At 44.5% G+C, this 18,582-nt stretch overlaps 1 protein-coding gene across 2 annotated transcripts in view; it reads left to right on the top strand.

The window, feature by feature from the left end:
* Nucleotides 1–18,582, top strand: part of SMG7 (SMG7 nonsense mediated mRNA decay factor) — an 80,354-nt gene that overhangs the window by 21,806 nt on the left and 39,966 nt on the right. For both annotated transcript variants that reach the window (XM_048482488.1, XM_048482487.1), the window contains exons 2-4: nt 13,177–13,208; nt 13,946–14,063; nt 17,620–17,752. In XM_048482488.1, the coding sequence (XP_048338445.1) occupies nt 13,177–13,208; nt 13,946–14,063; nt 17,620–17,752 (283 nt within the window). The remainder of the gene's footprint in view (nt 1–13,176; nt 13,209–13,945; nt 14,064–17,619; nt 17,753–18,582) is intronic.

Below are 18,582 nucleotides of genomic sequence, written 5' to 3'. Positions count from 1 at the left end.
TTCCAGGCTACTGCGGAGGAGGTGCGCCAGTTCAACCGACCAGCCCAGCTGAATTCGCCGAGAACTCGCAGCCGGGAGTCGCGGGCGAGCGAACGAGGCCTGACGGAGGGATGAGCAGGCCGCAACCGCTCCCGGCGCGATGGCGGCCTTTCCCGCCCAAACGGCGCAACGCGCAACGACAGGGGAAAGAAACGACGCATCGACCAGGCAAGAGGTTGCCATTGCGGCGGGGGGCAAGCAGAGCGGGAGACGCTCCAAATGACTGGAGCCTTTTCTCCCCTCATCAGCTTGTAAACTTAATGTGATCCTCCATTAGGGAGGAGGTAACTCAGCAGCTTCGCCCCGAGCCAGGCAGGGGAAGGAGCAGCAACTGTTCCAGGTCCCCTAGATCCCACAGACACAATCGTCATGGGATTTGTGCTCTGCTTGATTCTGACCTGAGTGAGGTCAGTGAAGGGGATCTTCAGTCTGATTCAGACCACTTTTCCGATCCCGAAACGCAGCCCCCTGAAGTAGCTGAAAAGTCCCATCGCATGTTCCAAATTGAACAGCTTTCCACATTGTTATCTAGAACTATCGCAGCTTTGGAGCTGCATGACTCAGCAGAGCTGAGGATCCCAATTCCAAAACCAGCCAAGCCTATCAAAGGCTGCCCAAAAGGGCTTAGTTCCATCTTCACAGCTGCAGAGGATTAAGAGAAATTTTTCCCTCGGCCTGAGTCCTTTGAAGGAAAAATCAAGAGGGAGTGGGGTAATCCAGCTGACAAGAGGGGTTTTCCCTCTGTCTTTAAAAAGTTGTATCTTGCCCCTGACCATTTGCACAATCTAATCAAAACCCCCTTAGTCGACGGCCCGGTGTCCGCCCTGCACTCAGGGGGCCTAGTCTCCAGAGATGGGGAGGGTAACCTAAGGGACCCCATGGAGGAGGGCGGACAGCAGCATGCGCAAAGTCCATGAAGCGGCGGCCATGGCCGCCAGGATTTTAGCCCCCACAGCCACGGTTTCTAGAGCCACCATTGTCTGGCTACAACGTTTGCTGGCCATCATTCCACCGGGTGATAGGGCTGTCAGGGAAGGAGTAGAAAGAATCATGATGGCAGTGTCTCTTTTGGCAGACGCCTCGCTAGATGCCTTCCTAACCACATCACGCATTATGGCTTCAGCATCTGTAGCACCGCCGCATACTGTGGCTTAAGCCATGGCAGGCGGACAACCTCTCCAAAACTGTAGTTCCCAGCTATGACTTTCAGGGGGGGATTCTGTTTGGCTCTGAGCTAGATAAGATCCTGGTGGAGACTAAGGATCACACAACAGACCATGCCACGCTCAGTCAGAGCGGACAAGCCCAGATTTCCTGCCCGACCTTCCATTCGATCCTTTCGTTCGTCCTTCCAACCACAGAAGGGACTCCAGGAGACCTGGTTGGCAAGGACAGAGCTCCTGTTGTAAACGTCAGGAGCACAAGGGCCAGAGCAAGTCAGGGCAGTCCTTTAGAGCCGAATTCAACAACAACAACAGGGCCTGACTGCCTGGACGCTCCGCTTGGCGGACGCCTCCGGTTTTTCCATCACCGCTGGACCCCACCGTTTGCGGACCGCTGGGTCCAGGAGATAGTTTCTTCAGGCTACTCCTTAGAGTTCCTTTCCTGGCCCAGAGATCATTTCATTCCCTCCCCAATAGGTACCCACCCAGAAAAAATAAGCAGGCTCCTTGCGGCCATCGAACAACTATTTTGATCAAAGCCATCAAGCCAGTGCTGACGGAGCAGAGAGGGATGGGAGTGTACTCCCACTTTTTTACTGTCCCCAAAAAGAACAGGGACACCAGGGCTATCCTCAACCTCCGACATCTAAACCGTCACCTTCGGAAATTCAGATTCCGGATGGAATCTCTGAGGTCCACTGTAGCGGCAATTCAGCAGGGCAACTTCATCACGTTGCTGGACCTGAAGGAAGCCTACTCACATACCTATCCATCCGTCCCATCACAGGTTTCTGAGATTCGCTCTGGGGGACCAGCGCTTCCAGTATGTGGCGCTCCCCTGCGGGTTAGCCACGGCCCCCAGAGTTTTTCACCAAAGTGTTGGTGGCACCAATTGCTTTGCTTCGCAGCAAGGGGGTGCACATCTACCCCTACCTCGACTTGCACCTGCTTATCGAGGTGCGAGAGTCCCCAACTCCAGGCATGTGCGAGACTGAAGGATGTCCTGCTAGTGCGAGAGACCCTTGCGGACCATGGCTTCCTGGTCAGCCTGGACAAGAGCTCGATCCGGCCCTTCCAAAGGATGGAGCACCTAGGAGCTCTAATAGACACCGTATCTTGCACACTGTTTGTCCCTCCGGCAGAGGTTCTCAAGATCAGGGAGGCTTGCCGCAAAGTGCTGACGGAGAGCTCCACGTCCTTGATGCAACTTGCGAGCCTACTGGGCCTCCTGTTATCCACCATAGACCCAATTCAATGGGGCAGGGTGCATGCCCGCCCTTTGCAGACCTCCTGCGCCCCTTGCCAGCCAGATCATTGGCAGAAAGAACCGGTCCCTGTCCCTCCCCCTAACGGTCCGTCTTTCCCTCCGATGGTGGATGCATGCAGACAACCTGGGAGGGGGGAAAGTTTTTTGCTCCACAGAACCTGATCCATATCTTCTCAGACGCAAGCCTTCTAGGCTGGGGAGCGAAGTTGGAACACCATCTGGCACAGGGCTCACGGTCAGCAGCTCAGGCTCGCCTTCCCATCAACGTCCTGGAAGTTTGGGCTGTCTTTCTTGCCCTAAAAGCTAAGTCGAAAAAAGGTCTCCAATGCAGAATGGAAATTGAATCCGGAGATCTTCAGATTGATAACGACCAGATTCGGGGTTCCAGTGATCGATCTATTTGCATCACCCCTCAACGCTCAGATCAGCCGTTTTTGTGCGGTTTACCATCCACAGGCGCTGGAAGACAGGCGCTCCTGAATATTTCCTGCTGGCCAAGGGCAGGCCTACTTTGTGCCTTTCCCCTCTGCTTGCCTCTTCTATGCCGCTTTCTTAGGAGGGTCCAAGCGGAGGGCAGGTTAGTCATTCCTAAGCCCAGCCCCAGGCGGGCCCAGGAGATCCTGGCATTTGGTGCACTACAGCAGCTGTGTCCATGTCGCTCTTCCCTTTTGTCTGCCGATGGGTTCCGGACCTGCACTGGCGCATTGGAGTCCTCCTGTTCCACCAAAGATCCCGTATGGCAAAACGAAGCTGACGGCGCTTGGCTCTTGGCTGGCAATGCCTAAGGCATAAGGGTTTTCTGAAGCGGTTGTTGACCACGCATGATAGCAGCACGACGGTAGAGTCCCACCATTGCCATCTCTGGCAGCAGCTTCCTGGAAGGCTTTAAGCTAGATGAATTTTAGGAGGAAGGACGTGGATACGGAATCTCCCCCCCTTCCCTTCATCCTCGCCTTTCTGCAAGAAGGCTTTGTCTCAGGGTTACGCAGTTCCACGCTTCGTCGTCATCTGGCGGCTATAGCCACCGTTCTGTCCCCAGTGGAGGGTTTCCAGGTCACTAGGCATCCCGACATGCAACAATTTTTGAAGGGAGTTCAGCAGTCCCAGCCCCCTGCAGCACACCGTTTCCCTCCCTGGCGGCTGACCTTATGTAGGTCCCTGGATCTACCCTTACAACTTCCCGTTTGGAGCCAGTCAAGTTGATACACACCTACGCTGAAAGCCGTTGTGAAACTCTCTTGGTTTTTGGTGGCCATCACCTCGGCCAGACGGGTGTCTGAAATCAGGGCTATTTCTGTTAATACTCACCTGTGTCTTTTTTCCCTGATAGGGTGGTCCTGAAGCCCGACCCGTCATTTCGACCCAAAGTAGCTTCAGGGTTCCATCTAGTGCAGGACATAATCCTGCCAAATCTCTAACCAAAACCCACCCATCCGCGGGAAAGGCTTTGGCACTGTCTGGATGTGAGGCGGTCTCTCAAGGCGTTTATCATACGCACAGAACAATTGAGAAAATCGGAATCACTTTTTGTGAATGTAGTTCCACCCAGGGTAGGTGAACCGATGTCCACCGCCTCCATCAGTTCTAACAACAAAGCGAAACAGATTCCAATCCCCACTGGGATTACGGCTCATTTTACTAGGAGTGCGGCTGCCAACGCGGCCCTGTTAAGCACGTTCCCCTAGAGCAGTGTGATAGTTTGTAGAGGCTGACCACTTGGAGCCTCTCCCTCTTCCTTGTGAGGCATTACAGGTTATCCTCTCCGGATGCTGTCCAGGCGTCCTTCGGGAGAAGGGTCCTGGAACACGTTGTGGAAACTAACTGAACCCGCCCTTTTTGGGGGGCACTGCTGGGGGAGTACCCACAAGATGGCTGAAACCATCCAAGAGAACGACCCATTGGATACTCACCGTGAAGGGGTCTTCTCTTGGGTGGTGGAAGCCATCTTGGCCCTCCCTGTTCGTTCTTTTCTCACAACGTGTCCAGGCATAGTACTGAGGAGTTTGTCCACTGGCCCATGTGTTCTTGGGCAATTGTTTATATGTTAACGTTTGGTCCCTTCTATGTTGGCTTTTTGGTCCTTTTGTTGGTTCATGTGGTTGGTCTGTTACTTGTTTGTGTAAATCACTCGGCCAGTCAGATACTGGAGGAAATTGGCGGCAACAGACCAACAGGAAGTGACCAAATATCTTTTCCTGCCTACCAAAATCGGAAGGATAAAGAAGACCCACAAGATGGCTTCCACCACCCAAGAGAAGACCCCTTCACGGTGAGTTTCCAATGGGTCGTTCTTGAGCATTGCTGAGAGTTCTGTAGATTGCAACAGTGATCTGCAAATAACCCAAGAGAGACACTAAAGGATGCAGATTAAACATCCTGGAATTCCCAGAGACTGGGTGCTTTTTACTGAAATAATTGCCTCCTTGTAACAGCTGTGTCAGTATAACAGTTGCGAACAGTTATTTTCATTTGGCTCATATTATAAAATGCCAGGGTCAGCCAAAACTTGCAAAAAAATTATAAATGAAATTAAAATATGAGTCAATGTATTGAAGCTATTTTTAAAAACAAAAGTACAAGACACCTGGTGCAGGAATTCAGAAAGAGCTATACCCAGAAGAACAGTATTTGCACCAATCCTTAACATTTTCCACGCTCTTATTTTATAGCTGTTTTCATTTTACCATCTGTAAGTGCTCATTCCCTGCTTTTCCATTGTTTTGCTTGATTGTTTCATTCCTTTTCCTTCAAAATGGGCTACATTATGGGTACAGTCCAGTAGCGTAGTCATTAGATTGACTGCTAACAGTTGAGGTGGATCATTTTCTAAAATTCTTGTATTTAAAGATGTGCCCACCAAGCGTGTACATTTGTATCTGTTTCAGGGTATTCTTTCCAACTGTGTCAAGTTTCCTAAGGTATCCATAATAAGACCTTGGGGTACAATACCAGACATTGAAGAATCTGTTGAAGGTCTTTAAAACATACATCAAATACACCTGACCCAACTGCCTGCCAATTTTCTTATGCTAGCTACATGTTTGTTTCCCCGCTTTTTCATATATGCATTCTTTGCTTCTTGTGTTTCTTGGGGAAAAGTTATTTAATCATGATGCTGTCCTTTCATTCATGTTGTTAGTATTCTATAGCTTTCTTTTGAATCCTTTTGATGATCTAGAGATCTGTAATTGTTATGTCATTTTCTTCATTGTTTCCTGTATCTAACATGACACTTTGACATTCCCTGCTAGTTCTTGCCATTTATCAAATGCAAGTAGCATTTGGTGTGTTGGTAAAGATTCATCAGACATGATTCGCGATTTATTTACTGAAACTTGTATTCCTTGATTTTCTCCCACACTGGTGACTTGAAGCAAATTTTGTGCAAAATATACAAAAAGCACAGTTTAAATACATAAAAATGGAGCACTTTGGGCATGGTTCCAGCAGTTGATGGGATATAAAGTTGTCCCAGGCTAAAACTGATTCTTGCAGCCCATCACATGCATGGTCACAAACTACGAACCTTTGACTTATGCCTTTGGACAAACCCAGGTCTTGATCACTTGTGAGGAAGGGAGGGGCAAATGTTCAGCCATGGATCTTGTTCAGTTGGCTCAAATGCTCCCATTTTTCTTCCCCTTCTAGCTCTTACTCCTGGCGTGAATATTCTTTTAATCATTAATGCTGACATATTCAATGCTGTGAAATCCAAGCCAATGAGGATGTTCCTGAAGAGAGGGCAGGCAGTTGAGTCAGATGAATTCAATGAGTGGTTTAAAGAAATTTTTCCAGATTCCTTAGTTTCTGGTATTTCACCCCAAGATCTGATTATGCAGCAGTGGCGTAATGGTTAAGAGCAGGTGCATTCTAATCTGGAGGAACTGGGTTTTATTTCCCGCTCTGCCGCTTGAGTTGTGGAGGCTTATCTGGGGAATTCAGATTAGACTGTGCACTCCCACACACACCAGCTGGTTGACCTTGGGCTAGTCACAGCTTTTCGGAGCTCTCTCAGCCCCACCCACCTCACAGGGTGTTTGTTGTGAGGGGGGAAGGGCAAGGAAATTGTAAGCCCCTTTGAGTCTCCTACAGGAGAGAAAGGGGGGTTATAAATCCAAACTCCTCCTCCTCCTCCTCCTCCTCCTCCTATACCTTTGAGTTTTTTCATTTCCACATACTTTCATGATACTTCCAAACAAGTGATTTTTGTTTACTTGGATATTCCATAATTTGTTGTAACCTTCAGTGTTTTTACTTTAACCAGTAATGTCCATTCTTTCAACACTTACTGTTTTTTAGACCTGATTACAATCTCTTACAGGGTCTGGTAGTCAGATCATATGAAAGAGGTCCTCCCTGGTTCTTACTGCAAGCAAGATGGCATCATGAGTGAGACTGTGTCTTTTGCTACTAATCTCCGCTTGTGTTTCTGTTCTAGTTTGAAGATGTTTGCAGTTGTAACAAGTGACCAGAAATATTCTGAGCTGCTCTGGTCAGATTTAATCAAACCTGTATATAGTCTAAATAATATGCACATTGTGTTCTGTGTAGACAGTACGAGTATCTGTAAACAAGAAAACCTAATGAGTTGGATCCTTGATCGCTATTTATTTTCCCAGGAAGACAGCCATAAAATGCACCAAGAAATCAGAGAGCAGAGATGAATTTCCATAGAGAGAATCATTTGCCTACCTGATAGGGAAGGCAAGATGGATGGTTTTTGCAAAACATGGTCTGGATATTGAGATGTGTGGGACATGTGCTCAAGACTGATTTGTGTTCACCTACCCACATGGGATGTTACATAAATATGGATTGGGGGAGACTTCCTGCCAAAAAAGTCAGGAAGAGTTAAAAATATTGGTAACATCTGTATGTTCAAATGCTGGAGGTCGAATTCACCTTCGGTGGGGGGTAGGGGGTGGGTCAGGATGTGCATTTGTTCCAGAGATATATTGGGGCAGGGTGTTGGAGGTAAACATCTGTGTTAAATGTTTTATATTCCTTTTCTTTCCATTCAATCTGTAACCAGTAAGTGTGATATCATTTCCCTTGGCTTGTACTCTAGTGTAACCTATTGCAATACAGACTCTTCTTATTTAAGAGAGCAGATTATGATTCAGTTCCTCCCTGCATGCCTTAGATTACTTGCTTACACTTAAATGCACCTGCACAGGGAGAGAACTGGAGCAGTTGAGAAACTGCTTTGTACATGCACAGAGGCAGCCTTTCCCAGTGTTTCTCAGTCATCAGTAAAGCAGGAGGCTAGATTTATGACTCTGCATGGCGGCACGGTGAAGAGGCACACATGTACATAGACCCACAACATAGACCTAATATAATTAGGTTATACTAGTTAGGTTTCTAGATTCAGATTTATTAAGAAGTCGCCATCTATTTGTTTAACCTTATGCTGTATCAGGTTAAATAGTTATATTAATTGTAGGGAGCAAGGTTATTGTGGGTGGGTTGTGGGGAATTGTATTTTTGATATAGTTCTGTTATTTGTGAAATGTTAGGCTCTTGTGAAATTGTGAAATGTTATGTTATTGCTGCTATGTAATTATTTATTATGTTATTATGCGATACTATGTGGAATGTTAGGTTATTGTGGTTATGTGACCATTATATTCCTGTTATTATGAAATATTATATGTAATGTTAGTATTATTATATATGTTGAGTTCCTTGTTATGCCTTGTTAACCTGATACATTGGGAGGCTATTGCATTTGACTACTTGCCTTATATTTGTATATTATGTTACTGTATATTATTATGTATCATTTTGCTGTTGTGCACCGCCCTGAGCCCTCCGGGGGAGGGCGGTATATAAATTAAATATCGAATCGAATTGAACACACATATAGGCGCACATAGACCCAGGGCGTGTTTATGACAGAAAATATCATCCACCAAAACTTTCTTCCAATTCAGAGAAAGTCGGTTCCTGGAGTTGCAGGCCCATGTGGATGTAATGGCCATGAAGGCAGAGAGATTAAATTACCCTTCCCATGACATGGAAGGGGGAAAGTGTGTCCCCTTAAGCCTCCCCTCTGCAGCCTCCCAAACTCCTTGGGGTCTCCAGATTCAACTTTCTCATTGTCAGAAGGAACTGCTGGGGTTGAGAGTAAATGGGAAATAATTTTGATTCCTGTATTCATAGATTATGGGATCCAACCCAGTGTCGCGGCTTGTCTGCGTTATGTTTTAATGGCTGTTCTAAAAATACTTCCCTCTCAAAGAAGTTCCAAAGATATCCTGGTCATGAGATATTCCTAACCATAGGGTATTCACAAGACCAGTAAGTATGCTTGGGTGTGACTGAAGTCACCTTGTGCTGTGGCAAAGTTGTGTGAAGCAGCCTGTTGTGTTAGCAGTGAGAGTTTTATTTTCAGCCAAGTAAACAAGAGGACCAGCTGTCTTTGCAGGTTTATGCTAAGTTAATTGCCTTTGTTATCATGTAATGAATTTTGGTTTTGTGGATCTTAGAATTGTCAGAAGCTTGAGACCAATGGGGGAGGCATTGAAGCATTATGGGGATGTTCATATTACAATGCATTCATTTCAAACGTAGTGGAACCTTAAATGGAGTCAGTTACAAAAGCTGTATCTGGGATTTTTCCGCTACTTAAATAAGAAGGTATTTCTGTCTGTAAACTAATAACATAAATTAAAATATAAACTGCACATCTACCTCACAAATTGTTCCCCCCCCCCAGTGTTTCTTTTTTAATGTGTGTTTCTGTTACTGGATTTTATTGGGTAACTTGGAACTTCTAGGTCTGTGTCCTGTCCACTTTGTGTGTTCAGTTGGGCTTGCTGGTAGCCCAGAACTGGAAGACAATGAATGAATGAATCAATGAATCAATCAATGAATGAATGAATCAATGAATGAATGAATGAATGAATGAATGAATCAATCAATCAATCAATCAATCAATCAATCAATCAATCAATCAATCAATGTCAAAGACCAGAAATAATCTGAAAGACATGGGTTTTAGGGAGGGAGGTTTGCCAACATTGTTGAAAGACTAATGTAAGATCTTTATTTTTATTTCTGAAACCTTTTTTCCCCTTAACCCTTAGAATATGAAGTAGGACCTGTTTTCTAACCTTCCCTTTCTAACCACTGTGTTGGTATGGGAGGTGGTTTGCAGCTCTGGGCTTTCCTAGATGATATGGATTTCCTAGATCCATTTCAGTCTGGCTTCTAATTAGGGTTTCAAGGGGGTGAGAATGCTTTTTTCCCAACCTGGTGACCTCTATTGAGCTGGAAGACTAGGGTTCAAATCCCCACTCTGTCATGGAAGCTTGCTTGGTGACCTTCAAGTCAGACATACACAACTCAGCTTAATCTTCCAAACATAGTGGTTGTGAGGATAAAATGGATGAGAGAAGTATGTAAGCTGCTTTGGATCCCTGTTGGGAGGAAAGGCAAGCCATAAATGAACCTAGGCTGACCTTCATTGAGCAGGAGGTTAGATTGGAAGGCCTTTATGGCCCTTTAATCCCATGATTTTTTACTTGTACATAAATAAATAAATAAAAATGAGATGGTCTTGCTTCATGGGTAGGCAAGGAAAAACCTCTCAGCAGCTTTGGCACTGTTGGTCATGCTATCCATCTGGACACGTTGAAAGGAGTTGGAGGCCTTACTTTGCAGGTTATTCACAGGTGGTGGGATGTGGTGTGGAGGGTGGGGGGAGATTGTTTGCTTCCTTGTGATGTGGAGTCCTGAGATTTCCATCTTCTTTCCCCATTGTTTAAATCAAAGGTCTGCAACCTGTGGCTCTCCAGATGTTCATTGACTACAATTCCCATCAGCCCCTGCCAGCATGGCCAATTGGCAGGGGCTGATGGGAACTGTAGTCAATGAACATCTGGAGAGCCACAGGTTGCAGACCCCTGGTCTAAATGAAACTCTGGGAGAAGTTGCCCAGAAATTTGGAGTGGTCTGTCTCCAACAGATGGCTTGAAGCTTTACTTCTGTTCTAATTCAGAACTTGCAGTTGAGTCATTGAGTACTTCCCTGTGTCAATAATGGACTAGAGGAAGACAAATACATTTAAACCAGATGAATGAGCTACTTCACTCATGGAGGCAGAGGAACCCAGAAACTGGTGATTTTAGTTTTCTTGAATGGAGGTCACACATAGCTCTTGAAAGATAGAGTTTTCTCAGTCTGTGAGTGATTCTGGATTTGACTTTTCTCCAGAATGTTCAGGTACCAGGTTTGGGCTGAGTTTTATCCTGTGTATTTTTATCCCCTGCATTGTTTTTATCATGTGAATGGATTGCTATGCTGTTTCTGCATTCATGCACATTTTGCTGATTTGTTAACCATCTTGAGTTTGGGTAGAATATCAGGGTGTTGTTTTTTTTTTAAATAAATAAACCAGTTGTATAGACTGCTTTTCGCCAGGTTCAACTGAAACACTTTGTACTAGGCGGCAGCAATTTTCACAACTTGCAATGCATGTCCTCTTAACTGCTCAGTGTGACTATTGCTGTCCTAGAAGATGACTTAACCAACTGTGGCATCCTAGAATGGGGCAACGTGTTTGCTATCTGGAGATGCTGACAAGGAGAATGTTTCACCAGCCTTGCAGATGCTTCAGTGGCTTTCTGTTTTCAGGTTTTAGAGAGCCTCAAAACTGTACACAACACATGGGAAATGTGAGCAGTGAGATTCTCACTGCTTCATTTTCACGTGCAAAGTGAAAATTTATCTGCTTCTTGATATTTCCAAACTTTTGTGTAATATGCAGAGAACTTAGGGAAGAGATACTGTGTGTCATGTCCAGATAGCTAGAGGTTCACCAGAGAGATTTATGGGCCACCAGTAGTCCTTGTGCTTTTCTGTTCATAGCAGGCAGTGTTTTCAGAACTAGTACAGATACCCGACAATTGTAGAGAGAGTTTGCATTTGCACTACTTGCCCACTGATTTACTCAACCACTTCTGTTGTATTTGATAGGAGCAGAAAACAGTCTGCTTGCCCCTGCAAAATCCCTAGGCGGAACTGTGACTGCTCTAGCATGGATAATAGATGACCTTGTTTTGAAGTATAACATTTATTTCTGTGAGGGCTGTAACTGTAGCTAGATATGCTCTAGTAAGACACGAAGAAGAGCTGACCAGGGTACTAATATTTCAGTTCTATCTCTATTGCATTATTTGTCTGGAATAAAATATTCATGGGCAGTGAGATAAAACATTCTCTGCTAGGTCAAGAGCTAAAAGAACCATACTTGATTAGCCGCTACTTTGAATCTCCTATTCTCTGTCAACTGGACTTGTGAAGATGGAATACTTTTAAAAACATGTTACGTGACATCAAACAATGCATAAAGATGCCAAGCTGTGTCAGTGACCATGCAAGAAAATACTGAAGCTGGGTTTCATAAGCTTGATTTCAGAATCAAAGAACAGATGAACAGCCAGATGTGAGAGATTGAACGAAGGGATACTTTCTGGTCCAGTGCCTTAAATACTGCTAAGTGTGAGGAAGTGGTATTTGAGTTTATTAGAACTGTATCAGACTGTCCATCAAAGGGAGTACCTGATCTTTCGGAGAAGAAAAGGACACAGGATTAGCGTTGCAGTGAATCTCATGAGGTATTGCTGAGGTGGGATGGTGAACAGTGAGTGCAAATAATGCATCCACAACCTGTGGACTATCACCCTTGTAGGGTAATCTCTTCAGCTACTGTCCGGGAGGTAAGGTTCGAAATCTGCCTTTTCCGCATATGATGGCAATACCCATGTATTTCCTAATTCTGATGCAAGACCTCTTAATTGAGCAGCTGAACAGAAACCCACACACACAGAACCCCCACAAAAATACCTTATTGGTATTTTTGGGGTTTTTTCACCCCCCCCCCAAAAAAAGGTGGCAGTTTAAAGGGATCTAAAAAGTAGATCTGGAACCAGGCCACTTCATACCCCAATGCAGTTATTTCTCAGCTCCGTGTAAACTCAAAGGCATCAGGTGCAGAGCTGAATGCTAAGCTCCAAGAACCCAGCATTCAGCTGTACACCTGCCTGCTGACTCAGCTCCACCTGAATCTCAGAGCAGAAAGGAATTTTTCAGGTTTGGGTTTAATAGACCCAAAATTTTTCTAACAACCCCAAAAAGCTGATAATTGAGTTTTGGCTTTTGGCCCCCCCCCCCCCCCCCAATTTCTGGGACTTTTAAACCCGAATCCCTAAAATACCCCTATTTTTAACAGAATTAAAAGCGCATACATTTTTGGATTTAAATTTCAGTTAAAAAATCCTGTTGCTTATATAAACTGTGGCAAGACTGCACAGCTGAAAACTGAGCAAGTAGTCTTCAGGGATGCTTACAAGAATGAAAGTAAAGGCTGAAGAAGGCTGGTATAAATCATCACAACGTGGATTAGCATGCTTTTCTAGAAAATTGCATATTACCTCATCTCAGTTGGTAAATCTGACAGTCACTTGCATATAAGAACTTCAAAGAAATCCACCTTATTGTTCCTGCTTAGGATTTTATAGAATGTATAAAACTAACATTTTCTCTCTGAGATGCTAGTAGCATGCTTTCTGACATTCCAGAGAAGCTGCGCTGATTGGTGAAGACTTGGATTGGACATTTGAGGTCTGAATGTCCTCAGTTGTTTGTCTTCATCAGATCTGGTTTGTTGTAACACTTTTCTCTTGTGTATTCCACTTGCAGGCAGGCAGAAGTCCTGAAGGCTGACATGACAGGTAATGAGCTTTATCTTTTACTGCATAGTAGCCAAAAACTTAGGTACCCTCCTTCTCTATAAGTGATGTTGCACTGCATGAATGTTAATTAAGTCCTACTTTTCCCCTGTATCTTCTGCTTCCAGTTGAGCCATTACCCCAAACTTAGTACCTGCCTCTTCTTCTGAACCTAAAAACAAATGTAGGAAAGCACTGGCTTCATAAAACTGTGTCCAACTGACCTCAAAGCTAGAATAACATCTTTATTGCAGAGTAAGTAAATCAGTGGATTGTCACTTCAGTTTTTAACACATTGTTGTTATCCTCCTTCCAAGCTGGCTCAGGATGGTGCACATTGTTCTCGCCTCTCCCATTTTATCATCCCAACAGCCCTGTAAATTGGCTAGACTAAGAGATAGTGACTGGCCTTAGGTGACTCGGAAGTCTACCTCACAGGGTTGTTGAGAAGATAAAATGGAAGAGAATAGAACAGCGTGCACCATCCTGAGCCAGCTTGGAGGAACCCCAACTAGAGCTGACACTAAGCCCAGGGTTCAGCCATAATACCATGATGGTTCTGCTCCTGTATCTCATTTAACTGGAGAGGCTCAAAATCTCACTTTGTAGGGCAATAGGCTGCTTTCGCTGATGAAATGAAATGTGTGTTTTATCATGGCAAATTCTTTCTTAATTAAGGGGGCAAGGAAAATTCAATTGTACTGATGCTGTAATAAGTCTTTTCTGTTTTTGTTCCTCAGATTCGAAGCTGGGTCCAGCTGAAGTCTGGACTTCCAGACAAGCTTTGCAGGACTTATACCAGAAAATGCTAGTTACGGATTTGGAGTATGCATTGGACAAAAAAGTAGAACAAGATCTGTAAGTATTTTTGTTCAAACAAATCCATTTTGTGCAAAGGAGCCTGAATTATTCTGATTCTGCCCTAAACCGATGAGCAGTATGTTAGTTGTTCTTTCCACACAGGCACTTTAAGAAGTCCTAGTGTGGTTTTTCTCCCCTGCAATACTGAGGAAAGTTCTTCTTCCTTGGTGTGACTACAAATGAGACCAACCTTCACTGATGTACTCTTTCTTATCTTTGTAATTAAATTAGCTGTCAGTGAGTATAGCACAAGCCCAAGACATTTCAAAGAGGAAACTGTGTAAATAGAAATTTTAGTGATGAAACTTCTTCATTGAGTGGGAGATGTAGGCCGAGAAAGAGTGAGTCTCTCCATCTAAGTTGTTTAATACAGAATTTCCAGTGAGGTTCTAGCTGGGGTTCCCTATGAAAGTGGCAATTCCTCATCTGTAGTTGTTGTCACAAGCCTACCCACCTCCACAGTGTTGCCAGGTGGACTGAAATTCCAAGGCAAGGAGCATGGCTGGTTTGTCAGGGGCAGACAAACAAAAGGTTAAAGTGTGAGATCACACATCTTGGGGTATCTCTACCACCAGCCCCTTTGACTGCCCAGACTACCAGAGACCAAGGGATCAAACCTCTAGCCCTTCCCAGGTCTAAACAGGAAACCAGCTCTGTAAGACTGCACACTGACATGGTGAGTCCCAAAAAAACAAAGTTACTTGTTTTGGCCAATTTGGGCCAAAGTACTGCAGGTTTAAGCCTCCTGAAATCAAGAACACACCAAAATATAATTAATTAAAAGGATGTGCAGGAAGATACGGCGAAAAGCAAAATAACAGTGACAACAAAAAGCAATTTAGATTGTTAATTGTTGTGTGTGTTAAGTGCTGTCAAGTTGCTTTGGACTCATGGTGACCCTACGAATCAGTGTCCTCCAAAATGTTGTATTGTTAACAACCTTGCCCAGGTCTGTGAGTTGAGGGTGGTGGCTTCCTTTATATAGTCAATCCATCTCAAACTTTTCTTGCTGCCTTCAACTTTTCCTAGCATTATTGTTGTTTTCAGTGACTTCTCACAATGTGACCTTGGTATGATAGCCTCTGTGGCGGAATGGGCTTGCCTAGCCTGGCAGGTCCTATTCCACTCCCAGGGGTTGCCAACTTTTCCTGGGGAGGGCTAGCTTTCTCTCTGGGTAAACCACTGCCATCACCTGACCATTGGAGGAACTGCCCGCTGGGGAAGGTCAGGGTTCCCCAATTTCCTTTCCAACCATGAGGCCTTGTCTCAGTCTCCCTTGGTCCCCTCTCCTGGGTTCCACAGGGCAAATTGGAGGTCCCAGTGGAAAAGCTGCTCACCAGCTACCAGCCTTCCTCCCCACTCCTATTTAGATAGCGCGTCCAAGACGGTGGGACTTTCGTGGTACAGAAAACTGTTCTCCACATCAAAGGTTTAAAAGTATTTATTAAAAATAAAATGGCTACAAGTATATTTTTAGCACTGCACCAGATTGAGCAAGGGTTTCCAAAACAAAGGAGATATAAACGCAAATCCTCTGTCCCTCTCCCTAAACATACCCTGGCAGTTGTTGAAAATAGGGTAGGTCCTTAAAGCTTAGAAGGTTGCAATTCTCAGAGTTCTCATTACCTGGCAGGCTGAGTATGCTCTCTGGATGAGCACATGGTTCAAAAATGGCTGCTCCCTTCACAGCCCCAGCAAGAGGTCTGCTCCCTTCAGTGACCCTGCAGAATTAGAGTTTTTCAGAATTCCCAGACTCCAGAGTTTTATCAGTTCCCAGACCCCACCTTCTTTTGACCTGGTCAGGCTGGGTCAAGATATCTTTCCCCCCTAAGTCAGGCAGCTCTTCCTGATGTCTCTGTGGCATTTCTTAAGTCCTCCAAATCTATGATACCTGATGGGAGAAGGGGATGGAGGAAAAGGAGCCATTTCTCCACAGCCTCAGTTTAGTCATTTTAACTTCTAGGGACAGTTCAGGCTTCAGTTCTTTTTCAGACAGTAACACCACTTTCCTCATTAGTGTCTTCATTGATCTTTCCTAAAGACTATTGCTAAGCTGTCCAGGACCTGCACATATTGCTGAAAGCGAGGCACCTTTTTGCAAAAGCTGAGGTGCCTTGTAAGCTAGTCAGAATCTGAGAAGCTAGATAGCTGAGATCTAAGTCTTAGAGAAGTTCCTGAGTTTTGAGCCTTAAACTATCTGTAGGTTTCTTTGTGGTGTGTGTTTGTGTGCTTGTGCTGTTTTCGGACTAAAATGATATTTAGGACATTCTGGCTAGGGCCATGGCATCTGCTTGACATTTGGGTGCCAGGTTTAATGCCTCAAGATCTCCACGGTTAAGACCAGTTAGCAGATTATGAGGCAGATCTTCCTGAGACTCCTTAAGAACTGTTGCTAATCAAAACAAGCAATAGAGACCTTGATGGTCTGACTTGGTATAAAGCAGCTTCATGTGTGCATGATGGTGCAGCACAAGTCTGTTTTTGTGCTACTGTATACTATTTGTAATGCAGGATTTTTCTTCAAAGGATTTCAACAAGATGTTGATTGTTACATTGAATGGGATAATAGTGATGAAGATAAGGTGGCGGAGCCTGTATATTTGAGACACATCTGCCCTGTTGAGATCAGTTGGCTCTGGGGCACCCAATGCCAGTGGTTCAGGACACTGGATTTTGTTGTCCAAGGATGCTGTTTGCAGAAAAATTAAGCGCTGCATTTGTAAATGCCAGCGATAAGTGAGCTAAGCCTTTGGAAACTGGGGCAGGTTTTTGTGCTCTCATGTGCATCCTAGATTGCATCTTCTTCTGTTCCTTAAAATCCAGCCACTCATAATTGAGCCTGCTCTTTTGACGTGGCCTATTTTGGGCTCCACATCTCAGAGTGCTGGTCAGCAACTAGTTTTGCTGGAGGGGTCATTTTACAAGTACATGAGAGATGATGAGTTCAAAAGGCTTTGACCTGTCACCAAAATTACTGCCAAATCCTGTCCCTGGTTCATTTCATTTGTTAAAGCCAGGGAGGGAGGGATTGTAGTCCAGGAACTGCCAGTTAATTGCCACCAAAAGTAGCATGACACGTATGTAAGAAACGCTCTCTTATTTTTGTACTTAGTAGAACAGATTCTTTCAGTGGCTGCTCTGACAGCTTTTTCGGTGCAGGTTTACAAGACCCATCATACTGCAGCGTTTGGTGCTTTGAACTTTAAGAAATGTAAGAAAGCAGTAGTAACACCACTGCTTTTTACTTCAAAGGGCAAAACTCATGACAGATATTAGAAAGCCCTAAAGCTGATACTCTGTGTGTCCCTGTCCCTAGTAAATATTTCTACCAGTTTTGTAGGAGAGAAGGAGACACAACGCTCTTTGTTTTCAGTGCTGTTGGTGTGTGTGTGCGTTTGAAGGCTGTGCATCAGATCTTAATAATGTCTTTACTTTCTTGGGCTTTATAACTGTCATTAAAAGAGCTCTGTTGACTTCCTGTTCTTACAGGGGCTAGTGTCATTCAGTGAGCCATTATTATGTCACATAAAATAGTGAAACTTTCTTTCTTCAGGTGGAATCATGCCTTTAAGAATCAGATCACAACTCTACAGGGTCAAGCAAAAAACCGAGCAAATCCAAATCGGAGTGAAGTCCAGGCAAACCTCTCTCTGTTCTTAGAGGCAGCTAGTGGCTTCTATACACAGGTGAGTCCAAGGGGCAGACTAATTGGAGCACCAGGTCGGTTTTGAAAAGCCATGTCTTTGTAGCGGTAGAGAATCCTTGAAGTGACCAGGAAATTTTTTTCTAAAGACTCAAAACTTATGGAGGAGGGGGATTTCAGGTATTTAGGCAGCAAGGCCTTGAGCTGTACAGTTCCTGGATCGGTTTGTGATATGTTTGCTCCTAACCTGCAAGCTTTTGCCCACTGTGGGTTTTTGCTTTAATAACAATAAACACCTCAAATTCTGAAATCCCTCTAAACGCCAAATAATGGTCATAATTCAGCACAAAATTTGGGATTTTACTGTGACATTCTTGGCCCCTGTGTAAAAGAAGTTTCTGAAATACTCTATACTGATATTTCAAAGCACAGCTGCCTTGCCTTCGTCCCTCTCCAGGATTCAACCAAAACTTCTCCCTTTTCACCTTTAATTGTCTGTCATGCACACTAAACATCCGTTCTCTTGGGGCACATTCAGTCCTGATCAGGTTGAGTTTTTCATTTCATGTTTTTCTGCATGCTTAATAAATTTGCTGAGCAGGCAGAAATCTCTGCCTTGTTAGCACATGCCCCATTTTTCCTTATTAGTAGTTGACTAGCATTGTGACCTGCCACTTTCCTATTATTGCTGTGCTTTGGAGACCAGTCTCAGAAATCCATAATTCCGTAGCATATATGGGGAAAAGGTGGACAGTTTTTCCAGGTTACTGAATTCCAAAAGTAATAGATTTTTTCCCTACTTCATTTTAAGCACCTCTGTTGCATTTGTTCGCAGTAAGTTCTCTTCTGTCAGAATATTAGGTCCTTTATGAA

This window comes from Sphaerodactylus townsendi, unplaced genomic scaffold, assembly GCF_021028975.2.
Source record: "Sphaerodactylus townsendi isolate TG3544 unplaced genomic scaffold, MPM_Stown_v2.3 scaffold_18, whole genome shotgun sequence".
NCBI lineage: Eukaryota > Metazoa > Chordata > Lepidosauria > Squamata > Sphaerodactylidae > Sphaerodactylus > Sphaerodactylus townsendi.
Note: the sequence above shows the minus strand (reverse complement) of the source record. Positions and strands in the feature narration are given on the sequence as shown.